At 44.8% G+C, this 17,126-nt stretch overlaps 1 protein-coding gene across 1 annotated transcript in view; it reads right to left on the reverse strand.

Annotated features, from left to right (window-relative positions):
- Window positions 1-12,249: 12,249 nt before the first annotated feature.
- LOC126299097 (relaxin receptor 1) overlaps window positions 12,250-17,126 on the reverse strand; it is a 756,631-nt gene continuing 751,754 nt past the window's right edge. Inside the window, exon 21 of the mRNA XM_049990771.1 lies at window positions 12,250-12,661. Within this exon, the coding sequence (XP_049846728.1) occupies window positions 12,638-12,661 (24 nt within the window). The 3' untranslated portion in view covers window positions 12,250-12,637. The remainder of the gene's footprint in view (window positions 12,662-17,126) is intronic.

Genomic DNA, 17,126 nt, shown 5'->3' on the forward strand with positions numbered 1-17,126 from the left:
TAATTCCGAAACGTGTTGGTAGACATTTCTGATACTTACACGATGCAGAACATGCTGTTATCACCAAAAAATCAACAATGAAATGCTGTTTCAGAATGAGAAACATGTTGCAAAGTATTCCCTTATAAGGGCTACTAGGTGTATCAGTGCAGATATTGTGAGCATTGGTTCTTAATACACTACTGGCCTTTAAAATTGCTACACTAAGAAGAAATGCAGATGATAAACGGGTATTCATTGGACAAATATATTGTACTAGAACTGACATGCGATTACATTTTCACGCAATTTGGGTGCATCGACCCTGAGAAATCAGTACCCAGAACAACCACCTCTGGCCGTAATAATGGATTTGATACGCCTTGTTGTAACCGCAGAAAAGCCAAGTCTAAATGCAGTTGTTCTCAGACGATACACCAGAAATCATACGGGGAGATAGAGTTAACAGGGGACGCCAGGCGTGTCAGAGGGGTCACAAAAGATAACGACGCAGCCAGATAGCCGAGGCGGCGGTCCAAGCGGCCAGGCAGCTGCGCGTGATAAGCAAGGAAGCAGACTCAGCTATTAAGATAAACAGGGCGCTCTGGGCAGGTCCCTTAATAAACAATAACTTGCAGTATCAACACTCTTGGCTAGAGGGAGAAGTCTGGGAGCGGAGAGAGAAAGAAAGAGGGCCCTAGGTGGGGATCGCACTACGTCATGAGGAGCCAATGAAGGGCTCAGGACGCAGTGCGTGACCATATAGGGAGAGGCCCCTCTACCCCTCCACCCAGCTTCTGAAGAAAAGTACTGAAGTTAATACTAAAACAATCCCTAATAAGGAAAAGTTGCACTCGACGCTACGTCATGCCAAGCGCTGGCGGGGTCGAAGGGGAAGAGCTAACAAAACTCGGAGGCACGCCGCTCCGGGGATCTCTCTCTCTCGGGTTTAGGCAGCGACAGTAGTCAGCGTGAGTAGCAGCCGACTTGGGCTGAGGGCGGGCTGCAGGCAGACAGTTGGAGGTAGTCGCCGATGAGCGTTTAGGCAGCGACCGCGGGACTCTGACGTAGGGTGCTAGTGTGGGCAGCAAAGTACTGGAAAGTTCTATCAGGCAGCCAGAACGGTGGAAGTCAGTCACCGTCTCTGTAATGGGCTTGGCTATTCTGTAGGTACAATCACTACGCAGTTAGGGTGATCTGTATTCTTTATGAATAAATTAGAACTTTTATAACGTCCATACGAGTTTACTTCTACCAACATCCTAGCCTTGTACCTTCACACCAGGGAATTTAACATCTTAGCCAGATCAAAAGTCTCCCTCTCAATTAGGTCAACCGGCTAATTCCCGTTTACGAACCGTGTCGCTCAATCCCTCGCAAAACCCACGCTTGGGACGCGACAGCCTGGACATTGAGTCAAACAGAGCTTGGATGGCGTGTACAGGTACAGCTGCCCATGCAGCTTCAACACGATACCACAGTTCATCAAGAGTAGTGACTGGCGTATTGTGACGAGCCAGTTGCTCGGCCACCATTGACTAGACGTTTTCAATTGGTGAGAGATCTGGAGAATGTGCTGGCCAGGGCAGCAGTCGAACATATTCTGTACCCAGGAAGGCACGTACAGGACCTGGAACATGCAGTTGTGTGTTATCCTGCTGAAATGTAGGGATTCGCAGGGATCGAATGAAGGTTAGAGCCACGGGTCGTAACACATCTGAAATGTTACGTCCACTATTCAAAGTGCCGTAAATGCGAACAAGAGGTGACCGAGACGTGTAACCAATGGCACCTCATACCATCAACCCGGGTGATAACGCCAGTATGGCAATGACGAATACACGCTTCCAATGTGCGTTCACCGCGATGTCGCCAAACACGGATACGACAATCATGATGCTGTAAACAGAACCTGGATTCATCCGAAAAAATGACGTTTTGCCATTCGGGCACCCAGGTTCGTCGTTGAGTACACCATCACCGGCGCTCCTATTTGTGATGCAGCGTCAAGGGTAGCCGCAACCATGGTCTCCGAGCTGATAGTCCATGCTGCTGCAGACGTCAGCGAACTGTTCGTGCAGATGGTAGTTGTCTTGCAAACGTCCCCATCTGTTGACTCAGGGATCGAGAAGTGGCTGCCCGATCCGGTACAGCCATGCGGATAAGATGTCTGTCATCTCGACTGCTAGTGATACGAGGCCGTTGGGATCCAGCACGGCGTTCCGTATTACCCTCCTGAACTTACCGATTCCATATTCTGCTAACAGTCATTGGATCTCGACCAACGCGAGCAGCAATGTCGCAATACGATAAACCGCAATGGCGATAGGCTACAATCCGACCTTTATCAAAGTCGGAAACGTGATGGTACGCATTTGTTCTCCTTACACGAGGCATCACAACAACATTTCACCAGGCAACGCCGGTCAACTGCTGTTTGTGTATGAGAAATCAGTTGGAAACTTCCCTAATGTCAGCACGTTGTAGGTGTCGCCACCGGCGCCAACCTTGTGTGAATGCTCCGAAAAGCTAATCATTTGCATATCACAGCATCTTCTTCCTGTCGGTTAAATTTCGCGTCTGTAGCACGTCATTTTCGTGATGTAGCAATTTTAATGGCCAGTAGTGTATGTACCCACTTCATTGTATTATTTGTTTTTTCTCTGCGTGTAGCACTCTCTCAGCAAACACGTCACATAATTTACTACCTGATGTTTTCTGCGCGGTTGTAAGTGCACCACGAAGTGAACTACGCCTGTCTGTTTACACTAATCGTTTTGCGTCCATGCGTCCCCCCTTCAACACCTGATCTGCCGACCAGGAGAAAATAAGAATTAATGGCTTTGCTCTTGCAACATGTACTTGCAAATACTAACGAACCTAAAAAAATACTACTCCTAATAACTAAGATTACCAGGCTGCAAATAAAGTAAATAGTGATGTAATGTTCAGTACACTGTTCTCAGTCAGCAGTAAAAATATCTGCACTTTATACTCCTAACACCCTGTATACAGAACGTAGATGGCATTGCTCCAATCACAGCATGTGGTTACGTCGAAATGCTAATCATTAGTATATCCAAGCATACAGTCTACATCATGCTTCTTTGGCGATTGTTGCATGCTGCCTTAAATGTTTTTACAATTTTAACAACTACCAGTGCAATTATCAGGTTAGGCTAAGGACTAATACCGAGAGCATACTAAGTACGAGTGCTCACAAAGACTTTATCTATGTCGAGAGTGTAACAGAAAACCTCAGGAATATCAGTCGTCATTCATTCAAAGGAAGTCTCATAATTTCTTATGAAAACCTGCTTAACCCTTTCGTGGTTGATGGGTCAAATATGTCCCACTAACTTTGAGCGCCAGTTCGAGTGTCGGGATACTCACTCCTGGAAATGGAAAAAAGAACACATTGACACCGGTGTGTCAGACCCCCCATACTTGCTCCGGACACTGCGAGAGGGCTGTACAAGCAATGATCACACGCACGGCACAGCGGACACACCAGGAACCGCGGTGTTGGCCGTCGAATGGCGCTAGCTGCACAGCATTTGTGCACCGCCGCCGTCAGTGTCAGCCAGTTTGCCGTGGCATACGGAGCTCCATCGCAGTCTTTAACACTGGTAGCATGCCGCGACAGCGTGGACGTGAACCGTATGTGCAGTTGACGGACCTTGAGCGAGGACGTATAGTGGGCATGCGGGAGGCCGGGTGGACGTATCGCCGAATTGCTCAACACGTGGGGCGTGAGGTCTCCACAGTACATCGATGTTGTCGCCAGTGGTCGGCGGAAGGTGCACGTGCCCGTCGACCTGGGACCGGACCGCAGCGACGCACGGATGCACGCCAAGACCGTAGGATCCTAAGCAGTGCCGTAGGGGACCGCACCGCCACTTCCCAGCAAATTAGGGACACTGTTGCTCCTGGGGTATCGGCGAGGACCATTCGCAACCGTCTCCATGAAGCTGGGCTACGGTCCCGCACACCGTTAGGCCGTCTTCCGCTCACGCCCCAACATCGTGCAGCCCGCCTCCAGTGGTGTCGCGACAGGCGTGAATGGAGGGACGAATGGAGACGTGTCGTCTTCAGCGATGAGAGTCGCTTCTGCCTTGGTGCCAATGATGGTCGTATGCGTGTTTGGCGCCGTGCAGGTGAGCGCCACAATCAGGACTCCATACGACCGAGGCACACAGGGCCAACACCCGGCATCATGGTGTGGGGAGCGATCTCCTACACTGGCCGTACACCTCTGGTGATCGTCGAGGGGACACTGAATAGTGCACGGTACATCCAAACCGTCATCGAACCCATCGTTCTACCATTCCTAGACCGGCAAGGGAACTTGCTGTTACGACAGAACAATGCACGTCCGCATGTATCCCGTGCCACCCAACGTGCTCTAGAAGGTGTAAGTCAACTACCCTGGCCAGCAAGATCTCCGGATCTGTCCCCCATTCAGCATGTTTGGGACTGGATGAAGCGTCGTCTCACGCGGTCTGCACGTCCAGCACGAACGCTGGTCCAACTGAGGCGCCAGGTGGAAATGGCATGGCAAGCCGTTCCACAGGACTACATCAAGCATCTCTACGATCGTCTCCATGGGAGAATAGCAGCCTGCATTGCTGCGAAAGGTGGATATACACTGTACTAGTGCCGACACTGTGCATGCTCTGTTGCCTGTGTCTATGTGCCTGTGGTTCTGTCAGTGTGATCATGTGATGTATCTGACCCCAGGAATGTGTCAATAAAGTTTCCCCTTCCTGGGACAATGAATTCACGGTGTTCTTATTTGAATTTCCAGGAGTGTATGTTACCCAGCTCTGCATGGTGCTGCCATCTAGGGACGACTGTACTGAACCTCGAGTATCATGTTGTTTTTGGATACCCAGAATCTACTCTGTAGGAATCAACATGGATTCCGGAAACAGCGATCGTGTGAGACCCAACTCGCTTTATTTGTTCATGAGACCCAGAAATTATTAGATACAGGCTCCCATGTAGATGCTATTTTCCTAGACTTCCGGAATGCGTTCGATACAGTTCCGCACTGTCGCCTGATAAACAAAGTAAGAGCCTACGGAATATCAGACCAGCTGTGTGGCTCGATTGAAGAGTTTTTAGCAAACAGAACACAGCATGTTGTTATCAATGGAGAGACGTCTACAGACGTTAAAGTAACCTCTGGCGTGCCACAGGGGAGTGTTATGGGACCATTGCTTTTCACAATATATATAAATGACCTAGTAGATAGTGTCGGAAGTTCCATGCGGCTTTTCGCGGATGATGCTGTAATATACAGTGAAGTTGCAGCATTAGAAAATTGTAGCGATATGCAGGAAGATCTGCAGCGGATTGGCACTTGGTGTAGGGAGTGGCAACTGACCCTTAACATAGACAAATGTAATGTATTGCGAATACATAGAAAGAAGGATCCTTTATTGTATGATTGTATGATAGCGGAACAAACACTGGTAGCAGTTACTTCTGTTAAATATCTGGGAGTATGCGTGCGGAACGATTTGAAATGGGATGACCATATAAAATTAATTGTTGGTAAGGCGTGTACCAGGTTGAGATTGATTGGGAGAGTCCTTAGAAAATGGAGTCCATCAACAAAGGAGGTGGCTTACAAAACACTCGTTCGACATATACTTGAGTATTGCTCATCAGTGTGGGATCCGTACCAGATCTGGTTGACGGATGAGATAGAGAAGATCCAAAGAAGAGCGGCGCGTTTCGTCACACGGTTATTTGGTAAATGTGATAGCGTTACGGAGATGTTTAGCAAACTCAAGTGGCAGACTCTGCAAGAGAGGCGCTCTGCATCGCGGTGTAGCTTGCTCGCCAGGTTTCCAGAGGGTGCGTTTCTGGATGAGGTATCGAATATACTGCTTCCTCTTACTTATACCTCCCGTGGAGATCACGAATGTAAAATTAGAGAGATTCGAGCGCGCACGGAGGCTTTCAGACAGTCGTTCTTCCCGTGAACCATACGCGACTGGAACAGAAAAGGGAGGTAATGACAGTGGCACGTAAAGTGCCCTTCGCCACACACCGTTGGGTGGCTTGCGGAGTATGAATGTAGATGTAGACGTAGATGTACAGAAAAAATTGGGACTTCACTGCAATGACAACAGAGTTATTCTTCCTCCAAAAACAGATCCAAACTATGACAAACTTTATAAAATTAGACCCATTATTGCAGCACTAAACAAAAACTGTTTTGCAGTATATGAGCCACTTCTATATTAGCAGTAGACGAATCAATGGTGGCATTCAAGGGACGTACGTCTCTCAAACAGTATATGCCCATGAAGTCAACAAAGAGGGGCTACAAAATTAGGTGTCTTTCAGACTCGAAAAGCGGTATTGTTTCAAATTTTGAAGTGTATACTGGTAAATACAGCACTCCAATACAGGACTTCAAGAATTATCAGATGTGTGAACGATTGGTTCTGGAACTGTGTCAACCATTTTTTTTACACAGGCAGAATCGTTGTTTTCGATAATTTCTTCACAACTTACAAGTTGATGAAAGGACTGAGGAACAAAGGCCTCTGTAGTTGTGGAACAGGAAGAGGAAAGAGGAAAGGACTACCAGGAGTATTATAAAACCAAAAAAGTGATCTCAAACGTGGAGAGTTTCAGTTTGCAGTAAAGTGTGGTGTAGCTGCTGTGAAATGGCAGGACAACAAAGCAGTTTGCCTTCTTTCCACATACAACAATCCAAAAGATGTCAAATTTATTGAAAGAAAACTGAAAGATGGCTCTAAGGTAACTGTATCCTGTCCTGAAGTAGTAAGTCATTACAATAACACAAACGGCGGCGTTGACCGATTTGATCAGCTACGTGAAAGATATATGGTAGGCAGACGATCCATAAAATGGTGGCATCGACTATTCTAATTTTTTTTTTCATCTGGCTATTATCAACTCTTCATGGTTCATGGGACATATGTGTCCCACTTCCTGTTGTGAAAAAATGGAGAACTTAAAAAATATTTTGGTGGTGTAAATATAATAATGGGACTGAAAAGGAACAGTTATCACCTTAATATTTTAAAAATCTGTAAAAAATGAATTTTATCCATGAAAGGGCTAAAGAATCCAGAAACCGCTTCATAGTGAGGAATCTGTAAATATTTTTCAGCCACCTACATTCAGGGGTTGGACAAATATATGGAAACGCCGAGACAAATGCATGCCTCAAGTAAATGCAGATGCTACAAAGCCTTGGGTTGCGCTGATGTACTCGTATTTGACCATGAACAGTACCTGTGAAATGTCCTCAATGCGCTGCAAGTGTCTGTGTAATTGTGTGAGCATTATGTGGCAGCTTAATTAATCTGAACCTGGGCAAATAGTTGGTGCTTCTATGGCGAATTCTTTCTTAACCAGCAGCCGAAGGCACCGCATCAAAGATTTGTACCGCATACTGGGAAACAGGAAAAACATCAAGACCAAGTCACTACGTTGACGAAAGTGTGTGTTATCATGTAATTGAAGAGGACTGTGAGGAAAAATAAGGTGACGACGGCCGCAAAAGTCACTGCAGAACTGAATGTTGCACTCGAGAACCGTGTCAGATCCAAAACAACTGGAAGAGAGCTCCATAATCTGGGAGTTGCAGGGCAAGCTGGAATTCCAAAACCATTGATAAGTGATGAAAATGACAGTAATAGGAAAATGTGTTCCCGAGCCATAAAACCTGGACTATGGAGCAAGGAAAGAATGTCGTTAGGGCGGACGAGCCTCGTTTCACATTATTTCGAACTCTTGGCCGAGTTTGCGTCCCAAACGTGAATCATGACGGGTGTTTGTTGATGGTTCGGGCAGACATATCATGGTATTTTATGGGCCGAATTTATGTCACAAGGCTGATTCATGGCGGGGATTCGGTGGTGGTTTGAGCAGACATATCGTGGTATTCCATGTACCCCACGGTTACTCTGCAAGGCCGCATTTCTGCCAAGTATTATGTGGTTATTTTGGCTGATCAGGTCCATCGCATGGTACAATGTTTATTCCCAACGGTGACGCTGTGTTCCGAGACGATGAGACCCCTGTTCGCACAGTTTGCATCGTCCAGGACTGGTTTTGTGATCCCGAGGAAGAATTTTCGCATCTGCCTTGGCCACCACATTCACCAAATCTCAGTATTATTGATCCGTCGTCGCCTATTTTAGAGAGAAGGGAGTATGATCGCTAGCAACCTCCATCCATTACGAGACGACTAAAATCTATTCTGAATGTCAACGGTTTTCCTACACAGTATTAGGCATGGTAAAGTGTTGTGTTTGTGATGTTTGCATATTTTTGTCCCCCCTCCATATTACTACATTGGGAAATGTATTGATAGAATGAGTTTTATAGCAACACTCATAGTCTATGATACACAATTATTGTTTCCATGTTCTATCGCTGAATAGAACGTACAAAATGAAAGGGCCGCTCTGGAGTAAATCGTTAGCCAATTTAGAGCATGACAGCAATAACCGTTGGGCAGGCATACCACACCTCCTCGCTATGAAAAACCGGAAACCACCGTCACACATTTGCACCACTGCTCACCGCACATCGTACAGTAAAGAGGACGATAGAAGCTGATGACGAGGTACAACTACGTTGAAAATCATACGAGGTGATACATCCCTCTTGTTAACAGGGCACTGTAGAGACAACAGGCAAACTTTTTTTGTTGTGGGGTTAGTTTACATGGGAGGAAACGAGGCACCTGAAAAGTCTGTCATCGACTCTCACGAATGAACCGTACAGAAACTTACTGTACGATCACCTGCAGAGCAGTGCAACGTGTTGGGGGAGCCAGCCCATCTCGTTGGTCCGTGGGGCACATGGGTTGGGTTGCGTGGGCTCGCCGGGCTGGCAACCTGAGAAGGGGACCGCACATACTCGGCATCAGCGATTTCGAAAAAAAATTATGGCATATGCAGGGCTTGGCCAAAAGTGAAAATGTCAGAAGTGGGAGCTCCATATGGCCAAGCGTTTAGGTAATATAGCACTATTGGTGCTGGTCGGGCGAGGCATGAGCCATTTATGTTAACGTGTATTCCAGGCAGTCCTTGGTGTAACGGAAGGACTTCAGGATGGTAATCCAATGGTCGTGGATTCGAGTACGCATGCAGCAAGTTGTTTTTGTCTTCAATTTTTACGTTACCTCCACAGCAAATAAATCGAAATAATGCTCAATATACCATATTATTTAACATTTACATTCAAACTGCTACCTGCCTGCCCGTACATTTTTAAACGAAATAGTACACGGTCTGAACACATTAATGTGACCATCGCCTATGTTTGACGTCAACCTGCAGTAACCACTCACAGAGGGGAAGGGGCAGCAGTAGCAATTGGGGGTATATAAAGGGAGGAGGGAGGGGGGAGAACGCGGGAAACAGTGCAGTCGTTGTCATAATGCGGAAATAGAGAGATTTATCTGATGTCCGAAAGGGAATCATCCATGGCTTTCGGACGAAGGGTGGAAGCACTTCCCCAACGGCTAAGTCTTTAAATAGTTTGCGTGGCGTTGTGATTAAAGTATAGCATGCACGGTGAAATGGCGCTATCCAAAACCGGCCCCAAGGCAACTGTGGTGCACCACAGGGTGAGCGACAGCTGTGGACATTTGTACGGGCGAATAGACGTGCAGCTATTGAGTAACTGCCCACCCAGATGAACCAAGGGGCTACTAGCAGTGTCTCCTCAACGACCGTTCAGCGAATGTTACTGTGCATCGACCTCCACAGCAGCTGCCTGGTTCATGCACCCCTGCTGACTGCTCTTCATTAGCGACGAAGGCTGGAATTTGCACGCCATTTCCGCAACTGGAAGTCCACTAAGTGGCAACACATGGCCTTTTCGGATGAATCAGTCTTTATGCTCCGAAACGTCTGAAAGCAAACGCCTCGCAACAATCGTTGGGAAGGGTCTAGGGCGCAGAAGGAACTGGTCTGGGGAATGTTTTCGTGGCATTCCCTGGATGATCCCGTCATTGTGGAAGGTACAGTAGATCAAAACAAGTATGCATCTATCCCTGAAGACCGTGCCCACCACTACATGCACTTTGTTTTTCCTCGGCACGATGGTAATTACCAGCAGGACAATACAACGCCTCGCACAGCTTGCAATATTCGTGCGTGGTTCGTAGAGCAACAGGATGACTTTACCGAATTTAAGCTCAGTCGGGAATCTGTGGGACCAACGCGATCGGGCTGTTCGCCCCATGACTCCTCAATAGAGAAACCTAGCGCAGGTGGCCATTGCACTGGAGTCAGCACGGCTCAGCATTCCTGTCAGAACTTTCCTGAATACCACAGACTCTCTTCCTGTGTGTTTCGCAACGGTCTGCCATGGAAAAGGTGATTATTCAGAGTTTTGATAAGTAGTGGTCATTCCGACGATCAACTAACACCAGGATCAAAGAGCATAAGTGACATTGCAGGTTGGGGCAGGTGGAGAAATCAGCCGTGGAGGAGCACGCACTGAATGAGACCGACCACGTAATAAAATTCGCCGACACGGAAGTTATGGCTGTAGAGAAGCACTATCACACGCGCTTGTTCAGAGAAGCTGTAGAAATACAAAAACACGTGAACAGTTTCAACAAGAAAGAGGAAAGCCTTAAGGTAAACGGATCCTGGTTTCCTGTACTGCAGCGAACGACCGTCGCAGGTAGTAAGAGGAGAACCGCACCGGAAATGACCGCGGAGAAGCCCTCGCACGTTGGCGCGGCAGGTACATATAGTCTGCGGCCGCGAGCTCGGCTCCAGTTCACCATCGGCAATGGAGGGTGAAGCTTTGACAATGCCAGCCGCTCGTGCTGGCGAAACGTCAGAAAAATCATTAGAAGAACGTCGGCCGAAGAACCCGAGGCAGGAGCCAACAGGCAGATTGTCAACAAGTGGCCACGAAAGCCTTAACAATTTTGCAGCTTGAACTATTACGGAAATTATCCTTGTGTTATGTAATGAAGCAGCACTCAATGACAGCCGGGTGGCAGCGCCGGAAGTTGCAGATACACGCCTGGCGGATCACGAGAATGAACGGAACATTCTTTGCCTGCTTCGACGCTTACGGTGGCCGACGCGCTGTGCTGACACAGTCGGGGCGCTAACATACCAGCTGCCGTGGAATCTTTCTCAAATGATATTATAGGAACTATTCGACAAAATATTTGATTCTTTTACATCTTGTAGCTTCACTCATCAGCTTCACTTTGTAGTACCTATCGTTTCATTAATAATCGTAGTTATAGTGCTATTTCGCAGTTTAGTAATGCACTGGATGAAATTCGAATAGATTGCAAAGAAAAATAATAGTCGTCATGAGTTTACGTCTGGTGAATGTAGTTCAGTCAACGAAGGAAAATTATTGTATAAATCATGTAGCCGCAAATTTTTTTTACGTTGGTAGGAGGGAGTGTCATGAACAACAAAAAACCGCGCGGCCATGAGCAACAACCTAAAAGTGCTGGCCAGTGGGCTGTTTGGAATCCAGCAACTCCCTTGTCAAAAAACAGAGGGACAGAGTCAATGCTACCTCACCTGCGAATTCGTACTATCGATATCTCTGGCTTTCGTCACCTTTGGTGGCACTAGTGTTCAGTGTGTGTATTATCGTTCCTGCATCAGTCCGAGAACAGAGGTTTTAAATTTGCATGTACGTCACCTGCCCGTTGCAGTTGCCTTGAAAATCGTAGGGTGTTTTCCCGCCAAAATATCGACGGTAGCTGGCTGAATTCCCGGAATTTACTTGAAATATATTTTCCTTCCACACATTTCTCGCATTTAGGTCATGATAGTAAAATTAGAGTAATTTGGCATCCTGGAAACTATTCTGACTACGCACCTTCGCAAAAGGAACAGAAAGAGGGAAACGGTATTTGTACGATGGTTTACAGGGTACAGATCTAAATGTCTGTTGTTAGATACTTCGTTTTTTTCCTGGAATAATGTTTTATAGTTTTTTTGTTTTTGTTTTTACAAGTTCCTTACTGCGGCTATTTTTCATTGCATTATTCACATACTTATTTGGCTAATGTTATCTTGTTTATTTTGCTGCTTGGTTTGTCGAAATAGGCATCTGTATAAATTTGATGCCGTTAACCAAGTATACGTGTGCATGATGAACACTTTTGAGATAGTGAAAAAGGTTTCAGTTGCAGTTTTCCTCTCCTATGACAAGACTTACAAAGCTATGGAATTTTAAGCAGCTACTCTGGGTGGTAAACAGAATAAGTTGCACAAAGTTATTGCACGACTCCTTTCTTTTATTGTTATTTAGCAGTAGTTTTCTTGAAGATGAGAATAAGACTGAACAGTGTCCTTTGAGATCAATTTACCTTAATCTAGTTTACAGTTGTGTGACAGTGACACTCTACATCTAATCCTAACATGTCATAATTACGAATAAACAATTGCCACAAACTCGGTACTTAGAGTTACTGACATGCAATATTTTCCTGAAACAGTTCTTGCATAAGAATAGAAAAATAAAGAAAAAATAAATTAATAGAAAAAGTAAAATAAAATAAGTTTTTATTAGAAAGGTGTGCTCTCGATATGAATAATCTGCGCTACAGTGATGTAACGAAGTGAGTATGATGAGAAATGCTTCAAGCTCCCTGCTAAGGACTTCAGCATTTCGCCTCGTGCATGACCTGGAACAACAAACAGTCCATATTAATCGGTTAATACATAACGTGGAAATAATAGAAAAACAAATTTGCATACATTTTCTCTAGCATAGGTACACACTGTTAACCTTCACTTAACAATGTTCTTAAGACTTCACACTCCCGTTTGACTAGAGCGAGGTTCAGCTCCCCAGCCAGCCGTCGTAATTTAGATTTATTTTACTGGTAAGATCGTTATTATTTGTGAAAACCGGGAAGAATTACAGGAACTATTGAATTTGACGAAAAGAGTGTAGAGCATAGAATATTGACTGTGAGTAAACTAAAAAAAGGCGACTGTATTAAGAAGTCGCAGAAATGAGATAAGCGATGCACAACATCAAAAATGGAATTATTCCAAAAAATTCAGACGTTGTTAATTAGCTGAAAGACAAAGGCCATAACTGTCACCTGGTATGGAGCAAAGTCCCCAAAACGCTTCGCAATGGACGTATTAATGTTTAGTGTCTGGTTATGTGGCCTTTATTTATTATAGTCATTCAGTATCTTTCATAAGTCATGGACTACCAAGGGTAGCTATAAAGTTTTATTTATCATCTCAAGAAAATAAAGTTGAGTAATTAATTTTTTTGTTTGTCTGCAGATGCATGTCTACAGTTCTGGTACACAACAGATTCCCCTCGCCACAATAATGCAGTATGCCGGTAGAGGAGCCAAAACAAAATGGCGCAGCGCCTTGATATAGTGGATTATCTTGCGGTAATTCATTTTCTGCATTTCTAGGGGAACAACCACGCTGAGTTTTCAAGAACGAAACATCTTATGACACAGCGATTACGTTGTACACATACTTCAGATACAGTGAAACAAATGTGATTGACAAAGAATGACGTGGCATCCGATCTCTGTGTGGAGAATTGGGAGTTGCAAGAGAAGTGGGGGGGGGAGAGGGGCTGGTGCTTGAGGACCAGCGTAGCGCAATTGAAACAATAGTGGAAAAAGTGAAAATCTGTCGTGGATCAAATCTTGATCATTTCGTGCCCCAAAACTGAATAATGTGAATGTCAATGAGAAACACAATTGTTGTTACATGTGTGTTTATTATGCCACAATCACTTTCGTTCAGAATGAACATCTTCAGATAACAACATGTACTGGTGTTATAACTCAAAAAAATATCTAATCGTTAGACAGAACGCTACAAGGCACAGGCTAGAACGTGAGCATCGTGCTTCATTTCGCTGACCGCTGGAGACGTGCACATCCTCCAGCAAAGTGTCACTGTAGTTTCTAGCTCAAATCGCTGACTCAGCTTCACTCAGCAGTTTTTGGCTAGTGTCATGTTACAGCTTTGCATGTCATATTGAGGGTCACTTTAGAGACGTGGCAAGGTCACCGAGAGGAGGGGTGGGGACAAGAGGGGAGGAGAGGGGAAGGGGGTAGTGGAAGCAAGGGGTAGGTCGTCCAATGGGAATCGAGCACCCTCAGATCCCTGTCCCCATTTTGTCCTCTTCCAATAGGAATCATTTGAGCTCTGTGCTCTACTGTGTGAAGTCCCTTTTGACAAATTTTTATTGTTGTAATAAATTATTCCAATTATGCAATGCCAGTGTAGCACCAGTGTTGCGCTAGCATCGTACTAGTGTTACGCTGGCGTCGCACCGAATTCAGCGTCGTGCTGCACTGTGACCTGTGCTGTATCACAATAGCGACATTTCCCTGGCCTTTGGGTACACACATGTCGCGATTCTTCTGCAAGTGTAGCGTCTTGCAACGCTCCTTTGACGAACTGCCGGCTCATGATTTTGCAAACACTCTGAGACGATGCGCTGTGCGAGTGATTGCCCTCCCCTTGGAATACACAAGTGTTATGAGATTCCTGTAAATGCGGTGTCACATGGTAACCCTTCGAGACGTGGCCAGTGCGTGCCGGTGCGCACCATGTCATATGAGTAGCGTTTGACAGCCACTTCATGTTGTACATAGAGAAATATTATTGACCACAAAAACTTCATTCCCCTAGTTCCAATATTCATTAATCGAGATGTTCTAAAAATGTATGAATACAGGGTAGCTATAATTAAACTTTCACACATGTTAATTAGATTGCCTGAAACATATAGAATGTTCAGATGTTGCGCACAGCTTTAAGATCACATGTTATCAACAATCTGTGGTGACATGTCATGTTATTCAATCCCATTGTGGAAGAATGAGTAGTACTATTGCTGGCGTTTTGATCCGGTGTCACCTGTCTGTTTGTGCTTTTCCATAACATTCCACGTAAAATGTGCTGAAAGCGAGTATTTGTATTATTGAACTGTTTTGTAAGTTCCGGCTATCACCTGTTCCTCAGATCAAGGGTTCAGTGGGAAGTGGAACGGTAGTACGGATGAAACCCGGTTCAGACAGTTTTTGAGCAAAGTAGGGTGCAGCAGACTCGTAGTAACAATTGTTATGCTAGGTCGGGAGTAAAGTCAAGCAGAAAGAAAAGAGTTCTGCTGCCTAAGGTAGCAGTCACAGGAGAGGTGTAGGCCAGTTGCTATAGGACAGGTTAGGAGTCGAGTACCAGTCCACAAGCATTGTGAAACCTAGTGCTAAGCTTAGCCAGGTTACAGAAACCCTAGGGGCCATGTGCAAAGATTTTGATGGCGAGGACCATGTTCTTATAGTAGGAGGAGCAGGAAACAGCCTGGCTAGCAGTTCGGACTTAGGTGTGAAATGGATGTAATAGGTGCATCAACAGCTCACACTCGTGTGGGGTTTGTGGATGTTTTACAGTGCCATGACCAGCCCTGGGTTAATACGGCTGTCAACCGTGTTAACAGAGAGCTGGTGGGGTTATTGTTGGCAGAAACTAAATCTCGTATCTGTGCTGTACCTGTTGATGCAATTATGAGGTGGGGTTACACTAGTCATGGCCTGCACGTGAATAGGAGGGGGAAGGATAGATTAGTTGATGTTCTTGCAAGAAATGTACGGGGGGCCACATGCACACAAGACAAAATACCTGTGATTACTGGAGTCAGAGGGACACATATTTTAGGTTGCATTCAGGTTATAGACAGAGAGTATTGAAAGAGATTAAAACAGTACAGTGCCATAATGTCTGTAGCAGTATCCAAAGAAATAAAATTTGTGTGTTTCATCAGAACATTAGAGGACTGAAAAATAAGATAGATGAGCTTCTTGTATGGCTCGAAAATGGGGTAAATTCTGAAGGTATAGATGTTTAATGTCTCTCTGAACATCATGTAACCTCAGGGATGGAGAAGTTAAATGTAAGGGATTACAGATTAGTATCTTATTCATGTGTAGTCAACATGGGAAAAGGAGGAATTGCTACTTATATAAAAACTGGACACAAAGTTAGAAATATTGAAACAAATAGTTTTTGTGTAGATCAGATCCTTGAAGCATGTGCTTGAGGGTTGCTACTCTAATATACTTCTATAGTATTTGTAACAATCTACAGATCCCCTCAAGGTAACTTTCAGCTATTCATGAAAAGTCTTGAGGCATTATTGAGCTACCTCTCAGACAAAAAGAAGCAGTTTATGGTTTGTGATGATTTTAATGTAGATTTCTTAAAAGATACGGATAGGAAAAATGAGATAGAATCTTTGTTTGGTTGTTTCAATCTAGTACCTGTTGTATATTTTCCAACTCGTGTGCAGCAGGATAGCAGGTCACTTATCGATAACATTTTCATAGACAGTACTCAGGCAGAAACAATTAATGTGCACCCAGTTGTTAATGAGCTATCTTATCATGATGCACAGTTAATGAAAATAACACATATAACACCTGACGGTATTCAGGCAAGTTCATACAAGGCAGGGATGCTTATTAATGCGAACGGGATACAGAACTTTAAGTGCAGCCTAGAAGAGGTAGAATGGGATGAAGATGCTGATGCCAAACTCAGTTTATTCCACCCTAAATTTATCTCAATATCTGAGAGTTGCTTTGCTGAAACGTTATATAAAAAAGCCATTACAAAGTCAAGTAAGTAATGGATTACTAAGGAAATTAAGAAATAGTGTAAGAGGAAGAGGGAAATATATGGACAGGCCAGATTAAGTCAAAATCCGACGTTACATGGTTACTGCAGATACCTAATCCGACGTTACATGGTAACTGCAAAAGATACTGTAATATTTTAAGGAAAGTCATTAAGAAGTCGAGAAGCTTATGTGTTCTGACAGAAATTAATAATGCGGATAATAAGGTTACAACTAAACGGAATATTGTCAAACGAAAGACGGGGCAGCCTGACAGTACACAGCATACCACAGCAATAAAGCTAAATGATGTTGTAAGTTATAATTCACAAGTTCTAATTATTTTTAATAATCACTTTCTGAATGTAGCAACAAAAATAGGATTAAAGGGTTCAGTTGAACAAGCAAAAACGTATGTTAAAATGTCATTCCCCAGGACTTTAGCCCTCTAGAAATAGCACCAACATCCCCCACTAAAATTAAGG

This window comes from Schistocerca gregaria, chromosome X (assembly GCF_023897955.1).
Source record: "Schistocerca gregaria isolate iqSchGreg1 chromosome X, iqSchGreg1.2, whole genome shotgun sequence".
Lineage (NCBI taxonomy): Eukaryota > Metazoa > Arthropoda > Insecta > Orthoptera > Acrididae > Schistocerca > Schistocerca gregaria.